This window comes from Salvelinus sp. IW2-2015, linkage group LG13 (assembly GCF_002910315.2).
Source record: "Salvelinus sp. IW2-2015 linkage group LG13, ASM291031v2, whole genome shotgun sequence".
Taxonomy (NCBI): Eukaryota; Metazoa; Chordata; class Actinopteri; order Salmoniformes; family Salmonidae; genus Salvelinus; species Salvelinus sp. IW2-2015.
Genome location: NC_036853.1, coordinates 5,255,683 through 5,279,627, shown reverse-complemented (window position 1 = coordinate 5,279,627; position 23,945 = coordinate 5,255,683). Strand labels below are relative to the sequence as shown.

Below are 23,945 nucleotides of genomic sequence, written 5' to 3'. Positions count from 1 at the left end.
TGCTCCCCTAGCGGCAAAGTAAGATAGTGTTTTTGGGACACAGAGCTTCGAGCTGGGACTGGTTCCTTCGCAGCCATTTTCTGTCCAACCACACGGCCGTTTTGAGAAGCTAACCAACCAGGGCAGTATCGGAGGTTTGTGCCTGGCTCTGGCCAATGATTGCTATCCGATTTCTCGTTACCTCGAATCGAAATCTCCGCTTTTGACTGTTTCTGTTTATTTGATGGTAGCGTGAGAGGGAATTAGCAGCGGGAAAGTAGAAATTAATTCTGCGAGTTGAGGAATTCTATCTAGGACTCGCTAGTAAATGGTCTCCCCGTATGGGTTCTCAGTCACACAGCAGGCCCTCCACAAAGACATCTAACGTTAGCCTGTTACATTTGGCAGATGTTATGTTTGCCATGTGGGTGCTCAAATCAGACTGTTGAAGTCGACGGGATGTCTTGAATATTGTGTAAACATGACGAATTTGCGAAATCGTGAGTTACTCATCGATTCAGTCTTTTTGCTTTGTATGTGAGTTGGTTAGCTAGCTATTAAGGTTAATAACTAACATTAGGTAACGCACATTGCTATCGCTAACGACAGTAGCTTGTTAGCATAGCTGACGTTAGCTAGGTAGCTATTGCAACTAGCTAAAGTTGTGTCCGGGTTTTCGTCTTTAGCTAGTTACTGTAGCCATTTCTTCTTATGTAAAAATAACTGTTCCCCACGCTTATCTGGGTACAACATTAGCCAGTTACGCTAACTAGTAGTACTAACTAGCCAGTTGGCTAGCTAACGTTAGCTTTTTTTGTTTGCACGCTGGCTAGTTGTCAATCAACGCGGGAACAAAAGGGAATGTTGCAGTTTGCTAGAAAAGGCCAAAGCAGAGCCATGCTGACTTGGTAAAACCTAACTAGACGCTAACTGGATAGCAATCGGCTCATCGATTCATGACCATCCACGGCCGAACTAGTAACAATCACTGCGCATGTAGATTTTATGCAACTGGAAGAATGACAATGTACTGTAACGGTTAACGTTACGCCGATTTACATTCTCGGCTGCACAATAGAACGAGGCAAAATTCACCCAAGGCTGAAAATGGCAGAATAACGTTGGCTAAGCTGGAACACTAGCGCGAGCCCATAGCAAATGAATGGAATCAAACGTTCGCATGGCCTGTTTTGACTGGAGAGACGCTTAGAATTCAATTGTATTGTATCCCTTTTATTTTACCACTACAATCTGTTATTTGTACGATACTGAACAATAACTCGTGTAGAAAGTAAACACCCGCACCTCGACGGTGCCAAGTGTGATTATGTCTGCAAAACGAGGAAGTAGAGAGAAAAAAATGCAATTTATAACTATTTCTGGTCTAGCGTTTGGTGACAACGAGATACACTGCCCAGCCTCACATAATTAGAAATATGAGATTCTCACGATTTAAAATGGTGTAAGACTTGAAAAAAATGTAAATTCACACATGGCGAAATATACCAGCATGCCTCTCCATAGGAAAACAATGGGATGGGGGGGGGGGCTCAGCGTTCCAAGGGCCAAAGGTATTTCTGGGCTAGCGTTTGATGACAACGAAATACACAGTCCAGCATTACATAATTAGAAAGAGTGTATTCTCATTATTAAAATGGTATCAATTTTTTTTTTTTTTTTTTAATACACATTGTGAGATATTTGTCGAAATAGACAGACATACCTATATTTCCCTATAGTTAACAATGGAACGACCTCAGAGTCATTTTTTGTGAACAATGTGGGCAGGTCTCCATAGCCAACAAAAGCAAAGCAGGCAACGGTAAAACAATAAGCTGGGAATAGAAGTTTGGAAGGCGAGTTGGTGCCATGATGCTCAATAGAACTATCAGGAGCTGGCAGGATGAAAAATGCCCTAAAATAAGGCCTGTATTTTTGTGATTACTTCAAAACAACGGCAGGCAGCTGGAACATATGGTAATGTTATGAAACTGAGCTCCACGCGGATGCAATGAACTAGTTTTTATCAGAAAAAAGCATTGTTAAAAATTTCATCTGTCCAGCCTACAGTGTGGTGCACATGGCTAATGTTAGTTAGATACATACAACCTGTGCGTTCAGTTTTTGATTGACTATTTGGATAGTTCATCCAGACAGTGTTTAGTTAATGTAGCTGAACCAGTTTAGCATACAGTCAATCCTTCTGTATTTCTTAAATCATGATCTAAAAAGAACAGGCGTATAAATTCTTTGTCTGTGTTTATAGATGGAGGGAGACGGTTCAACCACAGATGCCTCTCAGTTGGGCATGCCAGGGGAGTACATGGCAGGAAGCCACTACGTTCTCCAGTCACAGGATGGTAAGTGATGGAACTCCCTTCACAGACCAAGCACCATAATCAATAGTTACCGGAGTTGTAACTCCAGTTCTATGAGTGGAGCGAAGCCCCATAGAGGAGCTCTGCTCCTAGTGGTTTACCCCGCTGCCTAGGCAGTGAACAGCCTGAGAGAAAATTATGCACACACCTGCAGCCAATAGGAGTACAGGTGTCCCGATATAAGGGGATGCTTCCCCACAATCAGCCTCCAGGAAGAAAAATATTCAGCGAGACTGGGGGTCGGCAGGGCCTAAGTCCTATGGGGCTTCGCTCCACTCATAGAACTGGAGTTACAACTCTGGTAACTATCGTTCTATATATCGTGGAGCTCTGCCCCATAGGGGATATCTGCTCCTAGTGGTTTAAGGCGGAGCGCAACGCTCCAAAATGTACTCCTTGCCGAGCCTAACACTTAATGAAAAGGTCGGGCCCAGCAGTGGCTGCGACCAAATCCCGCAGTACTGTAACACACTGTGAAAACAGACTGTTACAATGTACTGCGTCCTCGGTCTAATCCGCCCAACTCAGTCGAGAGGCATAGCCAATGTTTAGGGGCAGTTTAATATGAGTCATAATAATCTGTACAAGCAGATAGATGAACTCATAACTCTGTCAATATTAAAAGATTGGTCTAATAGTACTGTAACACCAGTTAAGCCAATGATTCGTGGGCAGATAACAACTGAATTTGGGCCAACTACTCTGCCTCAGCAGGTGGATGATACCTCAATATTCTATCAAATTCATTGACCGGTTTAATAGTGAAGTACTGTAACTAGTATTACTATTTGCCTCATCACTCCGCCCCAACACAGTGATACACTCGTGGGCAGTCTAGATATTCCCAGCTGTACTGACAGTGTCAGACAAAGGTCATGTCGCACATGTCTCTCTCCTTGACAAAGGACCTAATGGGAACGATGCCCAGTCGTTCTGCATCTTTTCTTAACTCAAGTTCTCCCTTAAGCCACGCTGAGTACAGAACGAGCTAGAGAGTTAGACGACATGTCTAACAGGTAGAATCGGATAAAAGGAAACGGTGACGACCACTGCACAAATATCCTGTACCCAGGTTCCTCTGAAAAGGGCCGTAGGCGCCGCTGCTCTTACGCCCTGAGGCAGTGGTCGCCCTGGCGCCTCATAAGCCGTCTCAATGCTTTTGCGACGCCAATGAGACAGCCGCTGTTTTGAAAGTGGTGTACTAGCACAATGACACATAAACAGCTGAGGCGATGACCTAATCATCACTGTGTGCTACACGCCAAGGCGTGTACCGGGCACAGTCAATGAAGCCTCTCCTCTGCTCCGCATGGGGAGGGGGGAGAAGGCCGACAGCTCAACGACCTGTGACCTTTATAAGCTCTTAATAACCTTCGGCATAAATGCCTGGTTGGGACGTAACACCGCTCGGCTCAAATCGTCATTTATGGCAAGGCAGTCCTGTCTTGTCGAAAGAGCAGACAAATCACTGACGCGCTTGGCTGTAGTCAAAGCAAGCGACAGTGCCGTCTTCAGAGATAACATCTTGAGGGGGATTTGATTCATTGGCTCAAACGTCGTCTCAGAGTGCCTCAAGTACCAAAGTTAAATCCCACTGGGGCAGCATGGCTCTAGGTGTTGACCTAAGTCGCGGCGTTCCCAATGGAAACCGTTTCACTAGAGGGTGGCTGAAGATGGTGTCTCTGCCAAACCCCTCACGACAAGCTGAAATCGCTGCCGCAAACACCTTAATAGCAGAGGGTGAGCGCTGCTTGTCAAACATGAACTGTAGGAAAGAGAGCATGCTCTCGACCTGACAGCATACGGGGTCCACATTCTCTGGCACACCATCTGCTGGCATACATCCTGGATGTGGAACTGGCACGCAAGCCCTGTTTGGTTCTGATTACTGAATCAGATGACCCACAGCTCTCTAACCTGTCCCTCTCGGGGCAGACCCTCAGTGGTTGGCCGATTTAGAGGCAATTTCTCTATCATGCCTCCCGCCTGAGACATCGCATCCTCGGTGGAATTGGCCATGATGGCGCAATCAACATTTGAGTCATCTCCGCGTACCACGAAGCCCCTGGACGATCGGGGGCTATCAATATGATTGACAGCCCTCCTGTTCTCACGCGGGCTAGCAGTGGGAGAATGCAGGACAGTGGTGGAAATGCGTACAGGAGAACATCTGTCCACGGTTAGTGCGCAAAGGCGTCTATCTCTAGTGGCGGTTCGTCCTGGGCTCATAGGGATAACCATAGGGATCACTGTTCGTTCACACGTGACGCGAACAGATCCACCTCGGCTCTCCCAAACCGTTCCCATATTTGGAGAACAATGTCGGGGTGCAGCTCCCTCGTCGTCTCTGTGAACCCCTCGAGACATGAGGTCTGCTCCAACGTTCTGATAGCCTGGAATGTGTGCGTAAAGGCCTGTCCATCAGGGTACGGACGAGTCTGTGTCAGCAGCTCCCTCCCGACTACGAGGAAAAAGTTTCAAACTTCCGCAAATTCACTGATGCAAAGATAGCGGAGCATTCCATCGGCCCGCACGACATCATAAATATGGATGAGGTTCCTCTGACGTTTGACCTGCCTCTCACTCGGACTGTCAACAGGAAAGGCGAATCATCCGTCACGCTGAAAACAACTGGGCATGAAAAAACGCACTTCACCTGTGTTCTGAGCTGCACGGCATCGGGAGAAAAGCTTCCACCGATGTTGATTTTCAAACGCATGACGATGCCAAAAGAAAAATTCCCGAGAGGAATTGTTGTGAAAGTCAACAAGAAAGGATGGATGACGGAAGGCCTAATGCATGAATGGCATACGGAGTGTTACGGCAAGCGACCGGGAGGATTCTTTCACAAGAACAAGGCATTGCTCGTGTTGGACAGCATGAGGGCCCACATAACAGATTCTGTGAAAGAAGCCATCAAGAGGACAAACTCAATTCCAGCTGTGATTCCTGGGGGCACAACAAAGTATTTGCAGCCACACGACATCAGTGTAAATCGTGCATTTAAGGTGGCGCTCCGTGTTCAGTTGGAGGCTTGGATGACAAGTGGGGAGAAATCCTTCACTAAAACGGGCCGCATGCGAAGAGCAACTTATGGTCAAGTCTGCCAGTGGGTCCTGACAACGTGGAGCATTGTCAAAAAATCCACTATCATCAACGGGTTTCGAAAGGCTGGACTGCTGCGTGTTGAAGAGGGCAGCATGAACTCAGCGGGGAATTTGCCTCCGGGTGAAAGTGACGAGAGCGACAATGAAAACGATCCAACATCGGATGAAGCAATGTTTCAATGTACCGGTAGGCACCTGCGGCTTATAGACATGTGCGGCTTTATGTACAAAATACATATTTTTTTTTAGATTCAGTGGGTGCGGCTTATATTCAGGTGCACTTAATGGTCCAGAAATTACGGTATGTAGGTTACTGTGGTTCGGTTGTCCGATCCAGACCAACACGTCATGACCCCATAGGGTAGACACGAAATGGGTCAGAACCAGTAGAACTGTCTCCAACTCCAGGAGGTTGAAGGGCGGTCGGAGGTGTGTCCTCCCTCGGGACGCCGCGAGTTTGACATGTCCCTCCCCATCCAGTCAGACAAGCCTCTGTAAACACTGGAATGTAGGAGGACACTGCCCATTGTGACCCCTTGCGTCGGGACACACAGGTCTCTCCAATAGTTCAGGTCCGCTCTGAGCGAGAAGGGAACTACCAACAACTGATGTTGGTGCCTGTTAGAGGAATTTTAATTCCTATGTATTCATTAAACAATTCAATTAAAACACTCAGTCTGCACCCAGAGTTTGTAAGGTTCTGGGGGAAGTGAAACAGACGGAGACCAGTTAAAAATAGTCGGTGACGTTTATTCTTGAGAGCTCTGCTCAAAATACCATGCACATTAGTTTATATACCACACACAGCGTCATAGCATCAAAAATGTCCCTACTCCTCTCTGACAAGGACAAAGCTGCTGTTAATTTCCATTCCAACACATACACATTGCTTATCTTATGCTATCACATATCACACCTCACGGTTTCACCCCACCCTGGGTAGGGAGACTTACTTCCTGTTATTAGTTTCACAGTGGCCACAACTTGTTTGTCACAATTTGTAGAAACATTATTTATCAGACAGTGTAGAATTCTGTTAATTGTCACAATCCTTTAAACGTATAAATCATTTAGTCATTAAATATATAAATCATTTATTTATTCCTAACAGTGCCTCACTGGGTCCAGTCGTAGTTGGGCAAACCATCGCTGTGTTCTGCGCATGTGCCAAAGTCCCAGCGGAACCACGGAGTGGGTAGACGACATGAGACCCAAGTGTCATGACGGAATGCGCCGTCACCGTGCGGTTCGGATCAAACCTTTGTAGGGCTAGCAATAAGGCAGCCCGTTGAGGATCCAAAATTCGAGCCTTCATAGTCAGTGTCTAGCTGTAACCCCAGGTAGACAATCCGATGACTGGGCCAAGGTGCGCTCTTCTCCCAATTCACAGCGAACCCCAGACGTGTGAGATTAATCAATGTCTGTGTCGTGTGTGCAATCGCCAGCTCTGCTGACGGGGCGAGAACCAGTAGGTCGTCGAGGTAGACTAGTAGCCTTGAACGACGCAACGGTTCCAATGCCACCTCCATGCATTTGGAAAAGATGAGAGGTGTCAGAGCGCATCCTCGCTTACTCGTACGCCACCCCTTGGAAGGCGAAATGCAGAATCTTCCTGTGACGCGGATGCACCGGCATATGAAAGTATGCGTCCTTTAGGTCTACGCATATACAAAAGTCCTTGTTGTGGATACATTCCAGCAGACGTTTTGTCGTAAGCATTCTAAAGTGCCGTAGTAATGCTCCAAGTAATGCTCTGAGAGCGGGAGCGCGCAAAGCTTTGGTACAGACAGTAGGATGGACTTGTATTAATCTACGGCTGCTGTCCCTCGACACCGAAGTGGTGGGACAGCCCAAGGTGGGCCCCTCTCGAAAAGGGGAGGAAATATTAGTGCGTTCTGTGAGAAACTTTGGTTATACACATTATACACCTTGTGGTTCCAGTCCTCTGTGAACGCAGCACGGGTCTGAGCTACACTGAGGCATCTGACTGAGTTAGTGCGCCGTCCCCCAACAGCGATTGCGTCATCGGCCCAACATGGGGCTGTGTACGCAAGATGTTCCTCAAACCCTTATCCACATTACTCCTGACAGTGTATGGTTTTGGGTTTTCATGCGGTATAGCATGGCGGCTCATCAAGAGCGTCTGTTTTGCTGCCCTCATGTCATTTCCACTCACAACGTCCTCAGCTACGCACTCATAGTGGGCTGTACTACACCCCGAGTGATGTGTGAGAGAGAAGGAACCTGAACGGTCTCAAGTTTGTTATGGGAAAGAGGTTCTCTTGTGACAAAGTCAGATGGAACACATTCTTTATTAATCATTTCAACCTCGGTCAGTAGGGTGCCTTTTTTCAGAACCTGAGGCTAGCACAGACATGGCGTCCTCCATAGGGAGATCTACCCTGATAAACGCCCACTGCTGCTTCCTTGCCTTTAAAGGAGGGCACAGCAATGGCATTCTTGGGGATCTGTGAGGCCGCCCCTAGCGTGCTGTGAACCCAAGCACACAAAACATAAGTTGAGTGGGTCCATAGCGGCCATAGTGGCGCAGCGACACTGAGCTCTTTAAAAGAGCTTTTGGGGGTGGAAAAGGCATGCTCATAAAGGACGACGTCGAGACCAGGAGATCGACAGCGGGTTCGTCCTGAGACTTCTCTCTTCTCTTCTAGGCTTCTTCAGTCCAGTCCTGTTGCTGAAGATTATGGGAGGCTGATTGTGGGGAAGCATCCCCTTATATAGGGACACCTGTTCTCCTATTGGCTGCAGGTGTGTGCATAATTTTCTCTCAGGCTGTTCACTGCCTAGGCAGCAGGGTAAACCACTAGGAGCGGAGCTCCACGATATAGAACAGAAGCACCCTCTTCTCTAGCTGAGTCTCAACTCTACATTAATGGAATTTAGTTGAGACGAGTGTGTGGACTGTATCTCTGACTACATAGTCGCTGTCAGGCTATACTTCTAAAAATTGAAATTCTTAAACCCTTACGGTGTACCACAGGAGGTTGGTGGCATCTTAATTGGGGAAGACGGGCTCGTAGTAATGGCTGGAGCGGAATGAAACATTGTTTGATGTCATTCCATTCACTCTGTTCCATGCCATTATGAGCCGTCCTTCCTCAGCAGCCTCCACTGCCGTGTTCCTTTGTTTGTCCACCGTGTGCCTTTTTTCTGTCCTCTGCATGCCTGTTATTTTTTATTTAACTAGGCAAGTCAGTTAAGAACAAATTCTTATTTACAATGACGGCCTACCCCGGCCAAACCAGTACGACGCTGGGCCAATTGTGCGGCACCTTACGGGACTCCCAATTACTGCCTGTTTGCTGGAATCCCTTACTTTTTAATAAAATGTTAATCAAATACAACCACTGACTGTAGTCGGAGGTACACCGCCCACAGTCGTCTCAACCCAACTCCACCGAGATGTACACGGCGTTGAGTTGAGAAACCCAGCTACCTATTCTCTGACGTGCACAGTCCCAATCCCTTTTTCAGAATAACATGGTATCCCAATGATGCAGGACACCATCAGAGCACCCCTATATAAAGATACAGACATGGGCACTCCCACCTTTCAAATGCGCTTCACAAATAATCAGGCTTACTTACTGTAGTAATTCTAAATGACAATGTTTGACATGGATCAAGTCACATGTACACTTGATCTCAATCAGACTAAACTTGCTTGGTGAATAGAAATAGAGAAGATTTTTATAGGCAAAATATGTAGATGTAACATGCCCCTCTCCCTGACACAGATGACTGTGATGAGAGCCTGCATGACCATGAGGAAGGCAACGGCAGCAAGGAAAACTTCCGTGAGCAGGACATCTACCTCCCAATCGCTAACGTGGCTCGCATCATGAAGAACGCTGTTCCACAGACAGGAAAGGTATGGAGCATGACCTGCTTTGCTTTTTTTGCTTTTTATTTATTTATTTAATCTTTTTATTTTATTTATTTATTTTACTTTTAACAGGTATTTGGATTCTGTGAGTCCATAAATCTACACAATTCAAGCTTGAAACAGCAACAAAGCCAGATACATAGACCACAGAATCATCTAGGGCTGCCAACACCCCTAAATGACTATTAGGGATGCAAATTTCGTATAATTTTGCTGCCGACTGAACCTCATTAAACAGTCATGTTTTTTTCTTTTTTTTCCTCCCAAACAGTCAAATGACTTGACCAACAGAGAATACTATCGGAGATCTGTATATAATGACGAGATGCTTATGTTTCCGCCCTAACAATGGGGGGAGTCCCAAGGCAGGAAGGGAGGTGAAGCTTAGGCCCAAAATATTTCCATAGAATATTCCCATTGGGCTTATTTTGGACAGATTTGGGCAAGAGTAAAACCTTTCGCTTGGTTTCTTCCTCTCTGATACTACAAGGACTGGACATTTTTCATTAATAGCTTAATGGAAACATCAACAATGGCATGCCTATTGTCGAAATATTATATAAGAGGGAGACTAGATTCCTCAAACAGCAACTAACTTTATTATAAGATTACCAAAAATGGAGCAATCAACAATCACTCAATAGTGCAGAGTTAAAAGCCCAACGAACAAAGTTTGCTCTCGGCTTTCATAGGAAGTACAACCTCTTTGTCTTCGTGGCAGTTTAGCAGATGTGTGGAAATGGGCAGAACATAGTGTGTAAAAAGCGATTGGTTTGTCTGCAGATTAAGATGGCACGAGGGCTCAACTGTCTAACTGCATTTGCCACAGCTCACACTATGTGCTCCTTTCTGCAAGTTTCCCTTAAAGCTGACGGTTGCACCCAAACGGATCTTAGCTATACGCCCAGTCTTATGCCTAAGTCACACAGACAAGTTTGTATCAGGTTAGGGGGAAAAAACTAGCAAATAATGAGAATATTCTTTAAGTAATAAAACACGGGATAGCATGACTCATTTTCCATCACAGACATCCCTGCAATCAGCATGCCAATTGCACGCTCCCTCAACTTGAGACATCTGTGGCGTTGCGTTGTGACAGCTGCCCATTTTATTTGATTGCCCCCAGCACAAGGTGCGCCTGTGTAATGACCATCCTGTTTAATCAGCTTCACTACTCACAAAAAGGGATGCAAAAAAAATTGTGCACAACATTTGAGAGAAATAAGCTTTTTGTGCTTATGGAACCTTTTTGGGATCTTTTATTTCAGCTGATGAAACATGGGATCAACACTTTACATGTTGCATTTATATTTTAGTTCAGTGTAGAAAGAGGGGGAATCTAATAGCAACTACTATGATGGATTGCTAATATGTCTAGGATTGTGCCTTTCAGCTTCTGGACAACAAAAGAAAGTCAATAGAACAGGAGAGAAATTTGGTTAATGGCATGAGGAAGTCTTTATAAAATAATTGCCTCCCCGTTTATATGGATGTATTTTCACAAAGCTACTTTGAAGCAAGGTAAGACATGCTTCATTATTTGAAGTTAAGTAAATTCAGGTTTCAAACAATTATACTGCCTTAAACTTCTCACATTGCGAATTGGTGGGTGACGTGCTGAAAGTCAACGGTAGGCAGGCTATAGCCTATGCATCCGAATAGCGAATGGAAGGAGCGCTTTAATTACGAGTTGAGATTGAGAAATAAAAATAGCACCTTTTAATTGTGTTTTTAACACCCGATTGCATTTAGAATTGTTATTTGTTGCGCAATGACTGGGATTACAAAAGAAGGTTTCACTCCAGTAGCCTATAGGCTTTTTGAGGACCTACTCTCGCACTGTCTGACAGGTGGTAGACTATTCTACTCCTCAAACTAGGCTCTGTATGCTGTGCACGTGTGATAAATAAAATGCATGATGACTAATGAAAATACACGTGCCAATTTAATTCCACAAAATAATGCAAATTAACCTGTAGACCGATAAGCATGATTGGTCGTGTATTTCGGCAGCTAACCGTTAACATATTTATGTACTATCATAACCAAATTGAGGCTATGTATTTTGAAGTGAGAGGGACTCATCCAACCTATGCAATGGTAGAGGAAACACTTAGACTGAGTACACTGTTACCCCAGTGTATACACCCTTATGTTATACTAGTGAAATTGTGTTTCCATAGTTAGGGCTGAAGTGAGGACTTGTACTAGAAAATTCCCAATACTCTTCACATGTGTGCACATTATACATCTTAGAGGAGTAAGAAGATTCAATGCAAGCTTAACTATTATATGTATGTGTGGGTCATTAGGCTAAGGGAAGCCATATGTGTCTGGGTCAGTAGACGTGCACTCTGAAGCCATTAATCAATAGTTCATTAGGCTAAGGGAAGCCATTAATCAATAGTTCATTAGGCTAAGGGAAGCCATATGTGTCTTGGTCATTAGGCTAAGGGACGCCGTTACGTAGTCCAGTGAGGCTCAATAGACATGCATTAGTAGCATAGGTTTGTATTACCTAAGCAACATTAGACATGCATGTTGCTTGGGATTGTGCGTGTCTGTTTATTTTTGTACTACTGCTATGGTTACGCCACCAATAGAATCTATGCCCTAATGCAGGGGTGTCAAACTCAAATACCCAGTGGGCCAAAATGTAAAACCTGAACAAAGTCGCGGGCCAACATTGAACAAATAAACCTTTTAATATGGACCCAAACAAGTTTTGCTTTAACATTGAATATGGAACAAGCATCGCTTATTACCATACAATATATAATTTAATAGTGGAGACATGCAAAATCGAATTTCAAATGAAAAAACACATCAATGGCATTKATTTATTAAATAAATAAAATMTAAATAAAAARCGTATGCCTCTTTTCTATTTGCAGCCTTCTGATTTAAATACCAAAATAAACTTTTTCCACTGGCTAATAATTTTACAAATAAKATGATAATAAATCAATCAACCATTCAAGCCCATGCCTTATAGCAAGAAAAAGTGCACAAAGAAAACGTTAATTATTGCACACTGATCTAATCTGATGTGCCCAAGCCAGATACCTGGCATCTCTTCTTGGATGCTAGTTCGTTTCATAGTGTCGTCTAATGTTGTACTCCTTACTTACAGCCACGTTGACTCCACAAACAAGACAAACAGGTTTGTCTTTTACATATGTAAACAGATATTCTGCCTCCCACTTGTCCAGAAAGCTCCTGTTTTCTGCCTTTCTTTTCGCCATTTTTGGGAAGGGATAGCGCGCTGACAGTTGTAGCGTCTATGTTGCTATGACTACTGTCACAGAGGAGAGGGCGTTTCTGGGTCCTGTCCTGATTGGCGCGCGAAAACAACAGCAGAGCATTATGGGATTCGTAGTATTAGCGGTGAATGCGCTGTATAATACCGGCGGGCCAGCTCTAGTAGTAATTTGGTATTGTCTCGCGGGCCAAATATAATTACCCCGCGGGCCAGAGTTTGACACCCATGCCCTAATGTCTGTGCCAATAAGAAAATGGAAACCAAGCTGAAGTGAGTGCAAGGCAAAAAGATAATGGTGGCTAAATGCCAGAGGGGATGAGTCATTAACATAAAGAGGAGTTACTATGTGTGTGACGTAAGGATGAAAACTATAGAAAGTGTGTGCCGAGGCTGGAAAGTCAGTTGATCATGGACCAGCTCGGCTTGTTACTTTGTAATAAAGTATTTTTGAATTCACAAGTTCCGGTATCTGAGAAATATTATTGAGCAAATATTTCTACGACGAGCGGAATCAACAACCTCTGCATAATCAAAATGGTTGCTTTGTGAGGTGGTAGTTCACAGTTAGCCATTGTTATGTAAATGATAGGTGAAAGTACCAGTTAGGGCTGGGCGATATGGCCAAAATATTATATCATGGCGTTTAAATAAAATAAAAACATTTTTTTTTTTTTAATGGACGATTTGACGGTATTTTTTGTTTTTGACTAATAAAAGTTCTACGTTTGCTATGAGTAGTGAGTGATCCTAGGGTGGCAAAGCATACATACATTCTAAGTTATTTCAATGAGTCTGTCTCCATTATGATTGTTTTATACTGTTCAATTCAACTTCAACCAAAACAAATTTCAGCACTTTTATCATTTCTGCATTTCTTGCAGTGGTGGGAAAAGTACCTAATTGTCATACTTTAGTAAAAGTATAGATGCATTAATAGAAAATTGCAAAAGTGAAAGTCACCCAGTAAAGTACTACTTGAGTAAAAGTCTAAAAGTATTTGGTTTTAAATATACTTAAGTATCAAAAGTAAAAGTATAAATCATTTCAAATTCCTTATATTAAGCAAACCAGATGGCACCATTTTTATTTATTTGTATTTACAGATAGACAGGGGCACACTCCAACACTCAGACATCATTTACAAACAAAGCATTTGTGTTTAGTGAGTCCTCCAGATCAGAGGCAGTAGATGACATGGGATGTTCTCTTGGCAAGTGAGTGAATTGGACCATTTTCCTGTCCTGCTAAGCATTCAAAATGTAACTTTTAGGTGTCAAGGAAAATGTATGGAGTAAAAAGTACAGTATTTTGTAGTGAAGTAAAAGTTGWCAAAAATAGTAAAGTACAGATACCCCCAAAAACGACTTAAGTAGTACTTGAAAGTATTTTTACTTAAGTACTTTACACCACTGCTCAATTGAGAATTTCCACACTGCCACGTAGGGCTGCACGATATGGGCAAATAATCTTGGACTTATTTTTAACCAAATGTTGCAATTGCGATTTGACTTGCGAGCAAAACTGTTGGAATCATGGAAATAGATGACTGTTCTAATTCTATAGTTAGAATATAATAGTGGGCACTTTGAKTACATTGTTTGAGATGARGACAAATTAAAATGCCAGGGAGGAGTTATTGTGATAAGTGTTTCCTAGGGGACCCTATAAGCTTTGGCTAGATTGCATGGTTTCTCTTAGCTGCTTCATATAGCTAACATATTCTTGCTTTGCATATTCCTCTTTGATTTAGAAGATACTGTTGCACAAACAACGTGCTGATTTAAGTCTACACCATCACTGGTATTTTCAGGCTGTATTAGCTAGCTATGTTTGCTCTTACTCAGTACATTTATTAGCTAGCTAGATATTAGCATTAGCGGCTAACAATTAGCGTCTCACAAGATTCTAGGGCAACTTGCTAAGAAATGACAAACTAGCTGTTTGCTGATGTAAGAAACACAAACTAATATTGTTATTATAGAACGCTAGTGGATTTATATTAAGAAGTAAAGTGAAAACAGCATTGTTGTCATCAACATTGTTGCATTTGCTGCGTTGACCATGTAGACTGACGCAAGTTTCTCGTGGTTGAGGAACGTCAAATGCGCTCCTTGAGTGACGGGGCGTGGCTAGGTCTGTGTGGAGAGTGGCGAGGAGAGAGACGACTCAAGTAGCGAAGTAAATTATAAAAATTGACATTACACATGGCGTATCACATTTAACAAACCAAACATTTTAAATACCGGTATAGAAGGTAAAGTAAAAACTCAAACCAGTCCCTGCATCAATACCGGTATATCATAAAATACAGTATACCACCCAGCCCTAGTACCAGTGGCCTGCCTTTAGAGCCAAGTGAGAGCAGGTCAGCCGGAGCCATGGCTCAGTGAGACACGGGAGCCGGCCCGCGTAGATGGAAACAGAAAAGTCTGAGCCTTTTGGGTAAAACACTGGGGTAAATCCTGTATGGAAATGCTCCATTTGTTAAGCACAGCAGCGCCTTTCAGGTCACCAAGGACACACTGCATTTGTATCTTCTTTCAAGACTGAATATTTGCCAGTGTTGATGTATTTCTCCTCTGCCTTAGCCCAAACACAAAGGGTTTATTGCTGTGTCCATTTCTTGGCCATCAACCAGTCACACTGATAATACTCACCCTTCCAGTTACTGTGGATTCTACTTCATACAGTAGGCTACWTGTCCTTGAGACTCTTGGTACTCCCTAGTTCCAGGTGGTAAACGTCTCAAAGGTTTGCTGCCAACTTTAGTTCAGTGTTTTCCCACCCAAAGCTCGGCTTCGATGCCTGATAAATTGCACAGGTCGGGTTGACAGGGCCATCTGTTTTTTACCAAATCCATCAACAGACACATATGACAAACCCCAACACTAAACACTGCAAGTTATTTTTAAAGATGCTTACTTGTTTATTTAAAATGTTTTGTCATTTTAAATAGATCTTTTTTTAAATAATTTTTGTAAATTATTGTAAAGCCTAATATGTATTTTTATGTGAACACGGAGTTAGATTTCCCCGACACACTTTCCGGAGATTTTCCAATGACCATGCTTTTTAGTTCAGGACTGGGCTTAATCTGTGTCCAGGAAACCGGCCCTGAATGTAGTTTCCACATCAACGTTTGGCTGCATGTTGACCTAAATCCCCCTTCCCCTATTAATTCTGTCCAGATAGCGAAAGATGCCAAGGAGTGTGTTCAGGAGTGTGTGAGCGAGTTCATCAGCTTCATCACGTCGGAGGCCAGCGAGCGCTGTCACCAAGAGAAAAGGAAGACCATCAACGGAGAGGACATCCTGTTTGCCATGTCCACCCTGGGCTTTGACATGTACGTGGAGCCACTCAAACTCTACCTACAGAAGTTCCGAGAGGTGAGAGGAAGTGTGTGTGCGCCAAGTGCCATAACTCATGCCATGCTCTCCAGACTGGTGTGTATGAGTTCATATGCTATGCACTATCCTTGAGCCTTGACTCAAACACAAAGGTCTGGTTATCGCTGTGTCCTTTTCTAGGCATCACACCGTTGGTGCTGTGGAAATACAGCTCAATTCATAACCCTAACAAGTTCTCAATGTGTCTCTCTCTCTCCGTAGGCGATGAAAGGGGAGAAGGGAATCGGCGGCATATCTGTAACAGAGGGACTCGGAGAAGAACTCACAGACGACAGCTTCGGTAAGTGGGGTCTCAATCCCAATAGAAATCATTAACATTTGCTGTTATCCTCCAACACTGTTAAAAGCTCTAGGATTAGGCCTAGATGAGAGGTGCTGAATGCATACATGTACTCCTTTGTTATTCATGTTACAGGATCATAAGCTAGTTTATGGTCTAGTTGCCATGATGGCCTTATTTATTGCAGTTCTCCAGCCCTGGGCCCCAGGCAATTTCTTACCCTGAGGATTGTTAAGTTTTCAACAAACAGTAAAAAGCTCAAACCAAGTTTATTCAACCACTGGGTCATACAGCTGCAAAGACAACATACAAGTCACACAAACACATCTTTATACCTTCCGACTAGGCGGAGACACCTTGCATGTCTAAGAGAACCCGTCCTTCTTTGGTGTTAGGTAGAACCACAGTAGGTTCCTCTTACTGGTGTTATGGCCCTGCCTAACTCTAGGACCCTCATGGGCGTGGAAGTGAGTATGTATGTGTGCGATAGGACTGTAATCAGATGTTCTTCGATGTGGGTCCCCTTCCAGCAGTATCTTCTCTCTTCAACTGTTAACCTTCAATCGAGTTGAGTTGCTCATCCCTCATAGTCCTGGTTCCGCAGCATCTGGCCTGCCTTATCAAGAACTGAAACTAGACTGTTGCACTTTGCCTCCCTCCTTAGGGACATTCATATTCAACAATAATACAGTGCATTTGAAAAGTATTCAGACCCCTTCCCTTTTTCTKCATTTTATTACTTTTGTTGGATTCTAACTTGAAATACTTGCTATATGTGGAGGAAATTAATTACGTACTATGCTGTTTAATTAGACATACTAAGCTGTTTTTTACTTAAAGAATTATCCGTTGTTATATGCTAGTATTTTTTTACTGATACAAACTTGTTTTGTGTGACTTCGTCATAAGTCTGAGTGTACAGATTTATGAGCCGTTTGGGTCCCACAGCAGTATGTGACCTCCTGTGTTTACAATGGACAGGAATTTAGCTATGTGGGAATTGCAGGGAGGAACAGAGAATGGTGGCGATGTCAGCTATCTTGATCTGCGCAGATGAGCTAAATTCCTTTTTACAACTCTGTTCCCCGGCRCTGTTTCTGCACGMGCTAACTGTCACAMAGATAAGAGGATGTACCTTCTATAAAAGGAGAGAGCCAACTCTTTTCATTGGGTTTTCTACTCTGAACTTTTAAAATACTCCAGTTTTGCTCATCTTATAATAAAGTTGTTAGAAGAATCTACAGTTTCTCTCTTTAGAATTGCAACCACATATGCCAAAAGTTGAGAACGACTCAAATATTAATTTCACAACGTCTGCTGCCTATGATGGCAAATTGCATATACTCCAGAATGTTATGAAGAGTGATCAGATGAATTGCAAAGTCCCTCTTTGCCATGCAAATGAACTGAATCCCCCAAAAACATTTCCACTGCATTTCAGCTCTGCCACAAAAGGACCAGCTGACATAATGTCAGTGATTCTCTCGTTAACACAGGTGTGAGTGTTGACGGGGACAAGGCTGGAGATCACTCTGTCATGCTGATTAAGTTTGAATAACAAACTGGAAGCTTCAAAAGAAGGGTGGTGCTTGGAATCATTGTTCTTCCTCTGTCAACCATGGTTACCTGCAAGGAAACACGTGCCATCATCATTGCTTTGCACAAAAAGGGCTTTACAGGCACAGAGATATTTGCTGCCAGTAAGATTGCACCTAAATCAACCATTTATTGGATCATCAAGAACTTCAAGGAGAGCGGTTCAATTGTTGTGAAGAAAGCTTCAGGGAGCCCAAGAAAGTCCAGCAAGCGACAGGACCGTCTCCTAAAGTTGATTCAGCTGCGGGATCAGGGCACCACCAGTACAGAGCTGCTTCAGGAATGGCAACAGGCAGGTGTGAGTGCACCTGTGGCAGTGTGGGTGTGAGTGCATCTGCACGCACAGTGAGGCAAAGACTTTTTGAGGATGGCCTGGTGTCAAGAAGGGCAGGAACGAAGCCACTTCTCTCCAGGAAAAACTCAGGGACCGACTGATATTCTGCAAAAGGTACAGGGATTGGACTGCTGAGGACTGGATAAAGTCATTTTCTCTGAATCCCCTTTCCGATTGTTTGGGGCACTGCAAAAAAGCTTGTTCTGAGAGAACAAGGTGAGCGCTGCCATCAGTCCTGTGTCATGCCAACAGTAAAGCATCCTGAGACCATTCATGTGTGGGGTGCTTCTCAGCCAAGAGAGTGGGCTCACGCACAATTTTGCCTAAGAACACAGCCATGAATAAAGAATGTACCAACACATCCTCCGAGAGCAACTTCTCCCAACCATCCAGGACCAGTTTGTGACAAACAATGCCATTTCCAGCATGATGAAGCACCTTGCCGTAAGGCAAAAGTGATAACTAAGTGGCCGGGGAACAAAACATCGATATTTTGGTTCCTGGCCAGGAAACTCCCCAGACCTTAATCCCATTGAGAACTTGTGGTCAATCCTCAAGAGGCGGGAGAACAAACAAAAACCCACAAATTTTGACAAACTCCAAGCAATGATTATGCAAGAATGGGCTGCCATCAGTCAGGATGTGGCCCAGAAGTTAATTGACAGATACCAGGGCGGATTGCAGAGGTCTTGAAAAAGAAGGGTCAACACTGCAAATATTGACTCTTTGCATCAACTTCATGTAATTGTCAATAAAAGCCTTTGACACTTATGAAATGCTTGTAATTATACTTCAGTGTTCCATAGTAACATCTGACAAATAATATCTAAAGACACTGAAGCAGCAAACTTTGTGGAAATTAATATTTGTCATTTCTAAAAACTTTTGGCCACGACTGTAGACTAGAAGGACAACCATCTCTGCAGCACTCCACCAATCAGGATTTTATGGTAGAGTGGCCAGACGGAAGCCACTCCTCAGTAAAAGGCACATGACAGCCCGCTTGGAGTTTGCCAAAAGGCACCTAAAAGGATGTGTGTTGAACGGCGCAAAGTACAGATATCCTTGATGAAAACCTGCTCCAGAGCGCTCATTACATCAAACTGGCAACGTTCACCTTCCAACAGGACAACAAGCACACAGCCAAGACAACACAGGAGTGGTTTCGGGACAGCAACGCTCCCCATCCAACCTGACAGAGCTTGAGAGGATCTGCATAGAAGAATGGGAGAAACTCTACAAATACAGGTGTGCCAAGCTTGTATAGTCAGACCCAAGAAGACTCGAGGCTGTAATCGCTACCAAAGGTGCTTCAACAAAGTACTGAGTAAAGGGTCTGAATACTTATGTAAATGTGATATTTCTATATATATTATTTTTAATAAAAAATAATAATTGGAAAGCCTGTTCTAAAAGCCTGTTTTTGCTTTGTCATGTGTAGATTAAGGACATAATTTTTTTTAAATAAGGCTGTAACGTAACAAATGAGGAAAAAGTCGAGGGGTCTGACTACTTCCTGACTGCACTGTATATTTGAACTGAATATGAACTTTCTGCACTTTCCCTTTTCTCACTCAGTAACTTTCCACACACCAAGTTCCTCTTTACTCTTCCTTGACAGTACCAGTCAAAAGTTTGGACACACCTACTCATTCAAGGGTTTTTCTTTATTTTTACTTCTACATTGTAAAATAATAGTTAAGACATCAAAACTATGAAATACACATATGGAATCATGTAGTAACCAAAAGTGTTAAATAAATCAAATTGTTGTGGAGGCCAGGTCATCTGATGCAGCACTCCATCACTCTCCTTCTTGGTCAAAAAGCCCGTACACAGCCTGGAGGTGTTGGGTCATTATCCTGTTGAAATCGAATGATAATGGCGTTTCGCTGCATAATGCTGTGGTAGCCATGCTGGGTAAGTGTGCCTTGAATTCAAAATAAATCACTGACACCAGCAAAGCACCATCACACTTCCTCCTCCATGCTTCATGGTGGGAACCACACATGCGTAGATCATACGTTCACCTACTCTGCATCTCAAAGACACGTTGATTGGAACCAAAAATRGAACATTTGGACTTATCAAACCAAAGGACAGATATCCACCGGTCTAATGTCCATTGCTTGTGTTTCTTGGCCCAAGCAAGTATATTATTGGTGTCCTTTAGTAGTGGTTTCTTTGCAGCAATTCGACCATGAAGGCCTGATTCACGCAGTCTCCTCTGAACAGTTGATGTTGAGATGTATCTGTTACTTGAACTCTGTGGAGCATTTATTTGGGCTGCAATCTGAGGTTGATAACTCTAATGAACGTGTCCTCTGCAGCAGAGATAACTCAGGGTGCCACATGGGAGCCAGTTTCATCATAGCGCTTAATGGTTCTTGACATTTCCCGGATTGACTGACGTTCATGTCTTATTGTAATGGACTGTCGTTTCTCTTTGCTTATTTGAGCTGTTCTTGCCATAATATGGATGTGGTCTTTTACCWAATAGGGCCATCTTCTGTATACCACCCCTACCWTGTCACAACACAARTGATTGGCTCAAACGCATTAAGAAGGAAAGAAATTCCACAAATTAACTTTTAACAAGGCACTCCTGTTAATTGGAATGCATTCCAGGTGACTACCTCATGAAGCTGGTTGAGTGGCAAGAGTCTGCGAAGCTGTCATCAAGGCAAAGGGTGGCTACTTTGAAGAATCTCAAATATAAAATACGTTTTGATTTAACATATTTTTGGTTACTACATGATTGAATGTGTGTTATTTCATAGTTTTGATGTCTTCGCTATTATTCTACAATGTAGAAATAAAGAAAAAACCTTGAATGAGTAGGTGTTCAAACTTTTGATTGGTACTGTATGTTTCTTATACATGTAAAGCACTGCATAAATTCTGATATGATAACATGAATAAGTATATTTCAAGCTAGAATCCAACAGGAGTTATCATATCAGAATTTATGCAGTACTTTCCACTCAGTGTATGTTTAAAATGTATTTTATTAATTTCTAACAGTGGGTAACAGTGATTGACAGAACGTTACTTCATGGAAATGGTAACTGCATAATCTGAATTATAAATTTGTTTCCTTTTGCAGCGAACCAGTTGCCTGCTGGAATAATAACTGCTGATGGACAACAACAGAATGTCATGGTTTACACCACCTCGTACCAACAGGTAAGGTTGCTCCTGAGTCTACTCTCCACGCTTTATGTAATCATTAAGACCAAACACGTGAGAGTGATGAGTTGCACCATCAGGCGGGCGCTGGTTGCAGTGGCACAGGCGTCCCGTCCCGCACCTRTCTGGGGACACAACCATGTGCACAGGGGCCATCTGACTCACCCCCCACCACCACAAGTACACACAACTGTGCACCCCGGGACTCGTTAAACCATGATTAATCAATAAATCGTTCATAAATGTCTAAACATGGCTTGCAGCTGACAATAAAAAAAGTGAGAAACAAAGWTCTCTACATGTTAGTTCTGCTCTCTCTCTCTGGGCGGCAGGTAGCCTAGCGGTTAAGAGCGTTGGGCCAGTAACCGAAAGGTTGAAACCCCAAGCCGGCAAGGCAGTTAACCCCCAACAATAACTGCACCGATGACGTTGATGTTAAGGCAAACCCCCCTGACCTCTGATTCAGAGGGGTTGGGTTAAATGCAGAATAAACATTTCGATTTGAAAGCATTCAGCTGTGCAATTGACTAGGTATCCTCCTTTCCTTCTTCCAGATTCCCGGAGTGCAGCAGATCCAGTTCTCTTGAGTAGGTTCCGGAATTCCCCATTTGCAATCGGAACACGTTTGAAATGGGGAAGAGATTACAGCATTACTGTACACTCAGGTCAAAAGATAGTGGTGGGAAGATGGAAAGGGAGGGGAGCGTATGCAGAACTTGCAGAGGTGGGTTTGAATCAGAATCAGTMTTATGTTCTGGTCATGATAAAGAACCGGATAGGAGACGATCTGGAGACAGTTATTTGGCTTTTTTTGTTAATTGAAGATTTTCAGAGTCACTTTATTTGGATAGTCTGTATTGTCCATCTGCATATGCTCTACAGCAGGGAAGGCATTTGAAATTATTTCAGTTTTCGAATAATATCCGGACTATTTCGGATATCTGGATAGTCTAAATAAATGTGCTTAAAGAAAAAAATATTTTTAAACTTCAATGGAGACTTACCCGCGTGACTCGAGAGCCTGTTGGGGCAGCAGGGGCTGGTGTGTGTTTGTGGCAGTCTGTGTGGCACGGCGGGAGAGCGAGAGTAGCCAAACAGACTCACGCAGGTTAGATAGACAAGCATGTTGCTGCCATAGGTTATCATACCATCTGGTAGTGCCTGTCTTGACTCCATAAAATCGATGTAAAGAAGCTAGCTAAAGTAGCAAAGCTAATTCTCGACAACTCCTTTCAGATTAAACAGCCTACCTGATGGTTTCTCGTTGTAGCGGACTCCTCATTTAGCCAACTTAATTCCCTAATGTTAATTCCATTTTGCATTGATTATAAATCTCCCACTTCTCTTGCTACACAGAGCCTCTGACTGTAGCGCCGCTTTGATTGACCAACAACAAGCTTCACGTTGGCTACCAGTGTGTCTTTTTTATGGGGAGCACTATTGACTGTCATAAAACTTTTTTATTAAAATCCTTGTAGGCTATGTAACAATGTTAATTTTAGACCAAGCCTTTAAAAACATTTGTTGTGCTATTTTCTTTATAAAAAATGAATACTCTCAAAGTAATCGTATACTAAAGTCCGTTCAGTTATTGGAATAACCGTGCCCATCCCTACACTACAGAGGGTCATACTATCAACAAACATCGTTGATAAGTAACAGCTTGCAAGGGTAAGGGTTAAGATTAGGGTTAGTAGATATTTGAAATGTTACTGATAYTCTCTAGAGCATCTACAGATGGACTATCCAAATCCTTTTTWCCCCCTCCATGTTGTCTATCACTACAAGTTTTATGAGGGAAGGAATGGGGGGATGAACATAAGTTGAAATGTRTGTCTAGGGAATTGGTGACCTCTTTGACGACCTTGTAAAGCAATAAAAACAAAAGTAGTTGACATCTGCACTCTAAACTCTGTTGTAAACAATTGTAAGTGGCATGCAGTTATTTAACTATTTTATAATTTCTGTAAAGTTATTCTGTTGGTCCTTTTAATAAAAATGTAAGAGTGATGCCAGTTTCCATTTTTAGTTTTTTTCTGAAGTTTTTACCCTAATCTCTCCACCCTTCTAATACTAAAGCACCACTTAAGACACTGCCCTAGTGTCATGACTTGCCAGTCCTAAGATGGAGATCGGTGGTGCCCGCTAGGCAACGGTCTGAAGACCCCCTCCCCCTCCTGGGTCTGTTGGCCAGTTTTATGATGATCATAAATACCTTCCCAAGCTGTATGGAGGGAGAGATATTCGTAGAACAAAGGGTCTTTTCCCACCAAAATTGGAGAATGTGGAAATGGTCAGTGGAGACAAAAAGAACCCTTATCAGGGTTCCCACGGGTCCTTGAAATCCTTTAATGTTTGTGAATTTGAGAGAAAAAAATCAAGGCCTTGAAGGTTTTTGAAAATAAACAAATAGACTTGGGCCATTGAAAGGGCTTTAATTTATATATTTTGTGCAAGAATAGAAATTGAAGTTATTTTTTAGATTTTTAAAAATACTTCATGTTAGTAA

General features: G+C 43.1%; 1 protein-coding gene and 1 non-coding gene across 5 annotated transcripts; both read left to right on the top strand.

Annotated features, from left to right (window-relative positions):
* Window positions 1–26: 26 nt before the first annotated feature.
* On the top strand, window positions 27–23,446 carry nfybb (nuclear transcription factor Y, beta b). 4 transcript variants are annotated; one of them, XM_070446082.1, is made up of 8 exons: window positions 107–134; window positions 2,246–2,339; window positions 8,134–8,230; window positions 9,220–9,353; window positions 15,819–16,016; window positions 16,239–16,317; window positions 21,354–21,433; window positions 21,991–23,446. In XM_070446082.1, exons 4-8 carry the CDS (start codon window positions 9,324–9,326, stop codon window positions 22,021–22,023), a joined length of 420 nt encoding a protein of 139 aa, XP_070302183.1. In that variant the 5' UTR covers window positions 107–134; window positions 2,246–2,339; window positions 8,134–8,230; window positions 9,220–9,323; the 3' UTR covers window positions 22,024–23,446. The 4 variants fall into 4 exon arrangements, with proteins under 4 accessions (XP_023854614.1, XP_023854616.1, XP_070302183.1 ...); XM_023998846.2 differs by lacking the exon at window positions 8,134–8,230 and having other exon boundaries at window positions 27–134; XM_023998848.2 differs by lacking the exons at window positions 8,134–8,230; window positions 21,991–23,446 and adding an exon at window positions 21,769–21,984 and having other exon boundaries at window positions 27–134.
* LOC111972430 (small nucleolar RNA SNORD67) lies at window positions 21,490–21,602 on the top strand. Its single transcript, XR_002878453.1, has one exon. It is a non-coding gene; the product is annotated as a small nucleolar RNA SNORD67 (small nucleolar RNA).
* Window positions 23,447–23,945: the final 499 nt, after the last annotated feature.

What these genes read in the sequence shown, in the direction of transcription:
- nfybb (XM_023998846.2), top strand. Translation starts at nt 2,246, where the DNA reads ATGGAGGGAGACGGTTCAACCACAGATGCCTCTCAGTTGGGCATGCCA. An exon ending in ACTCACAGACGACAGCTTCG is followed by an intron (nt 16,318 to 21,353) that starts GTAAGTGGGGTC and finishes TTCCTTTTGCAG; the next exon opens with CGAACCAGTTGCCTGCTGGA. An exon ending in ACACCACCTCGTACCAACAG is followed by an intron (nt 21,434 to 21,990) that starts GTAAGGTTGCTC and finishes TCCTTCTTCCAG; the next exon opens with ATTCCCGGAGTGCAGCAGAT.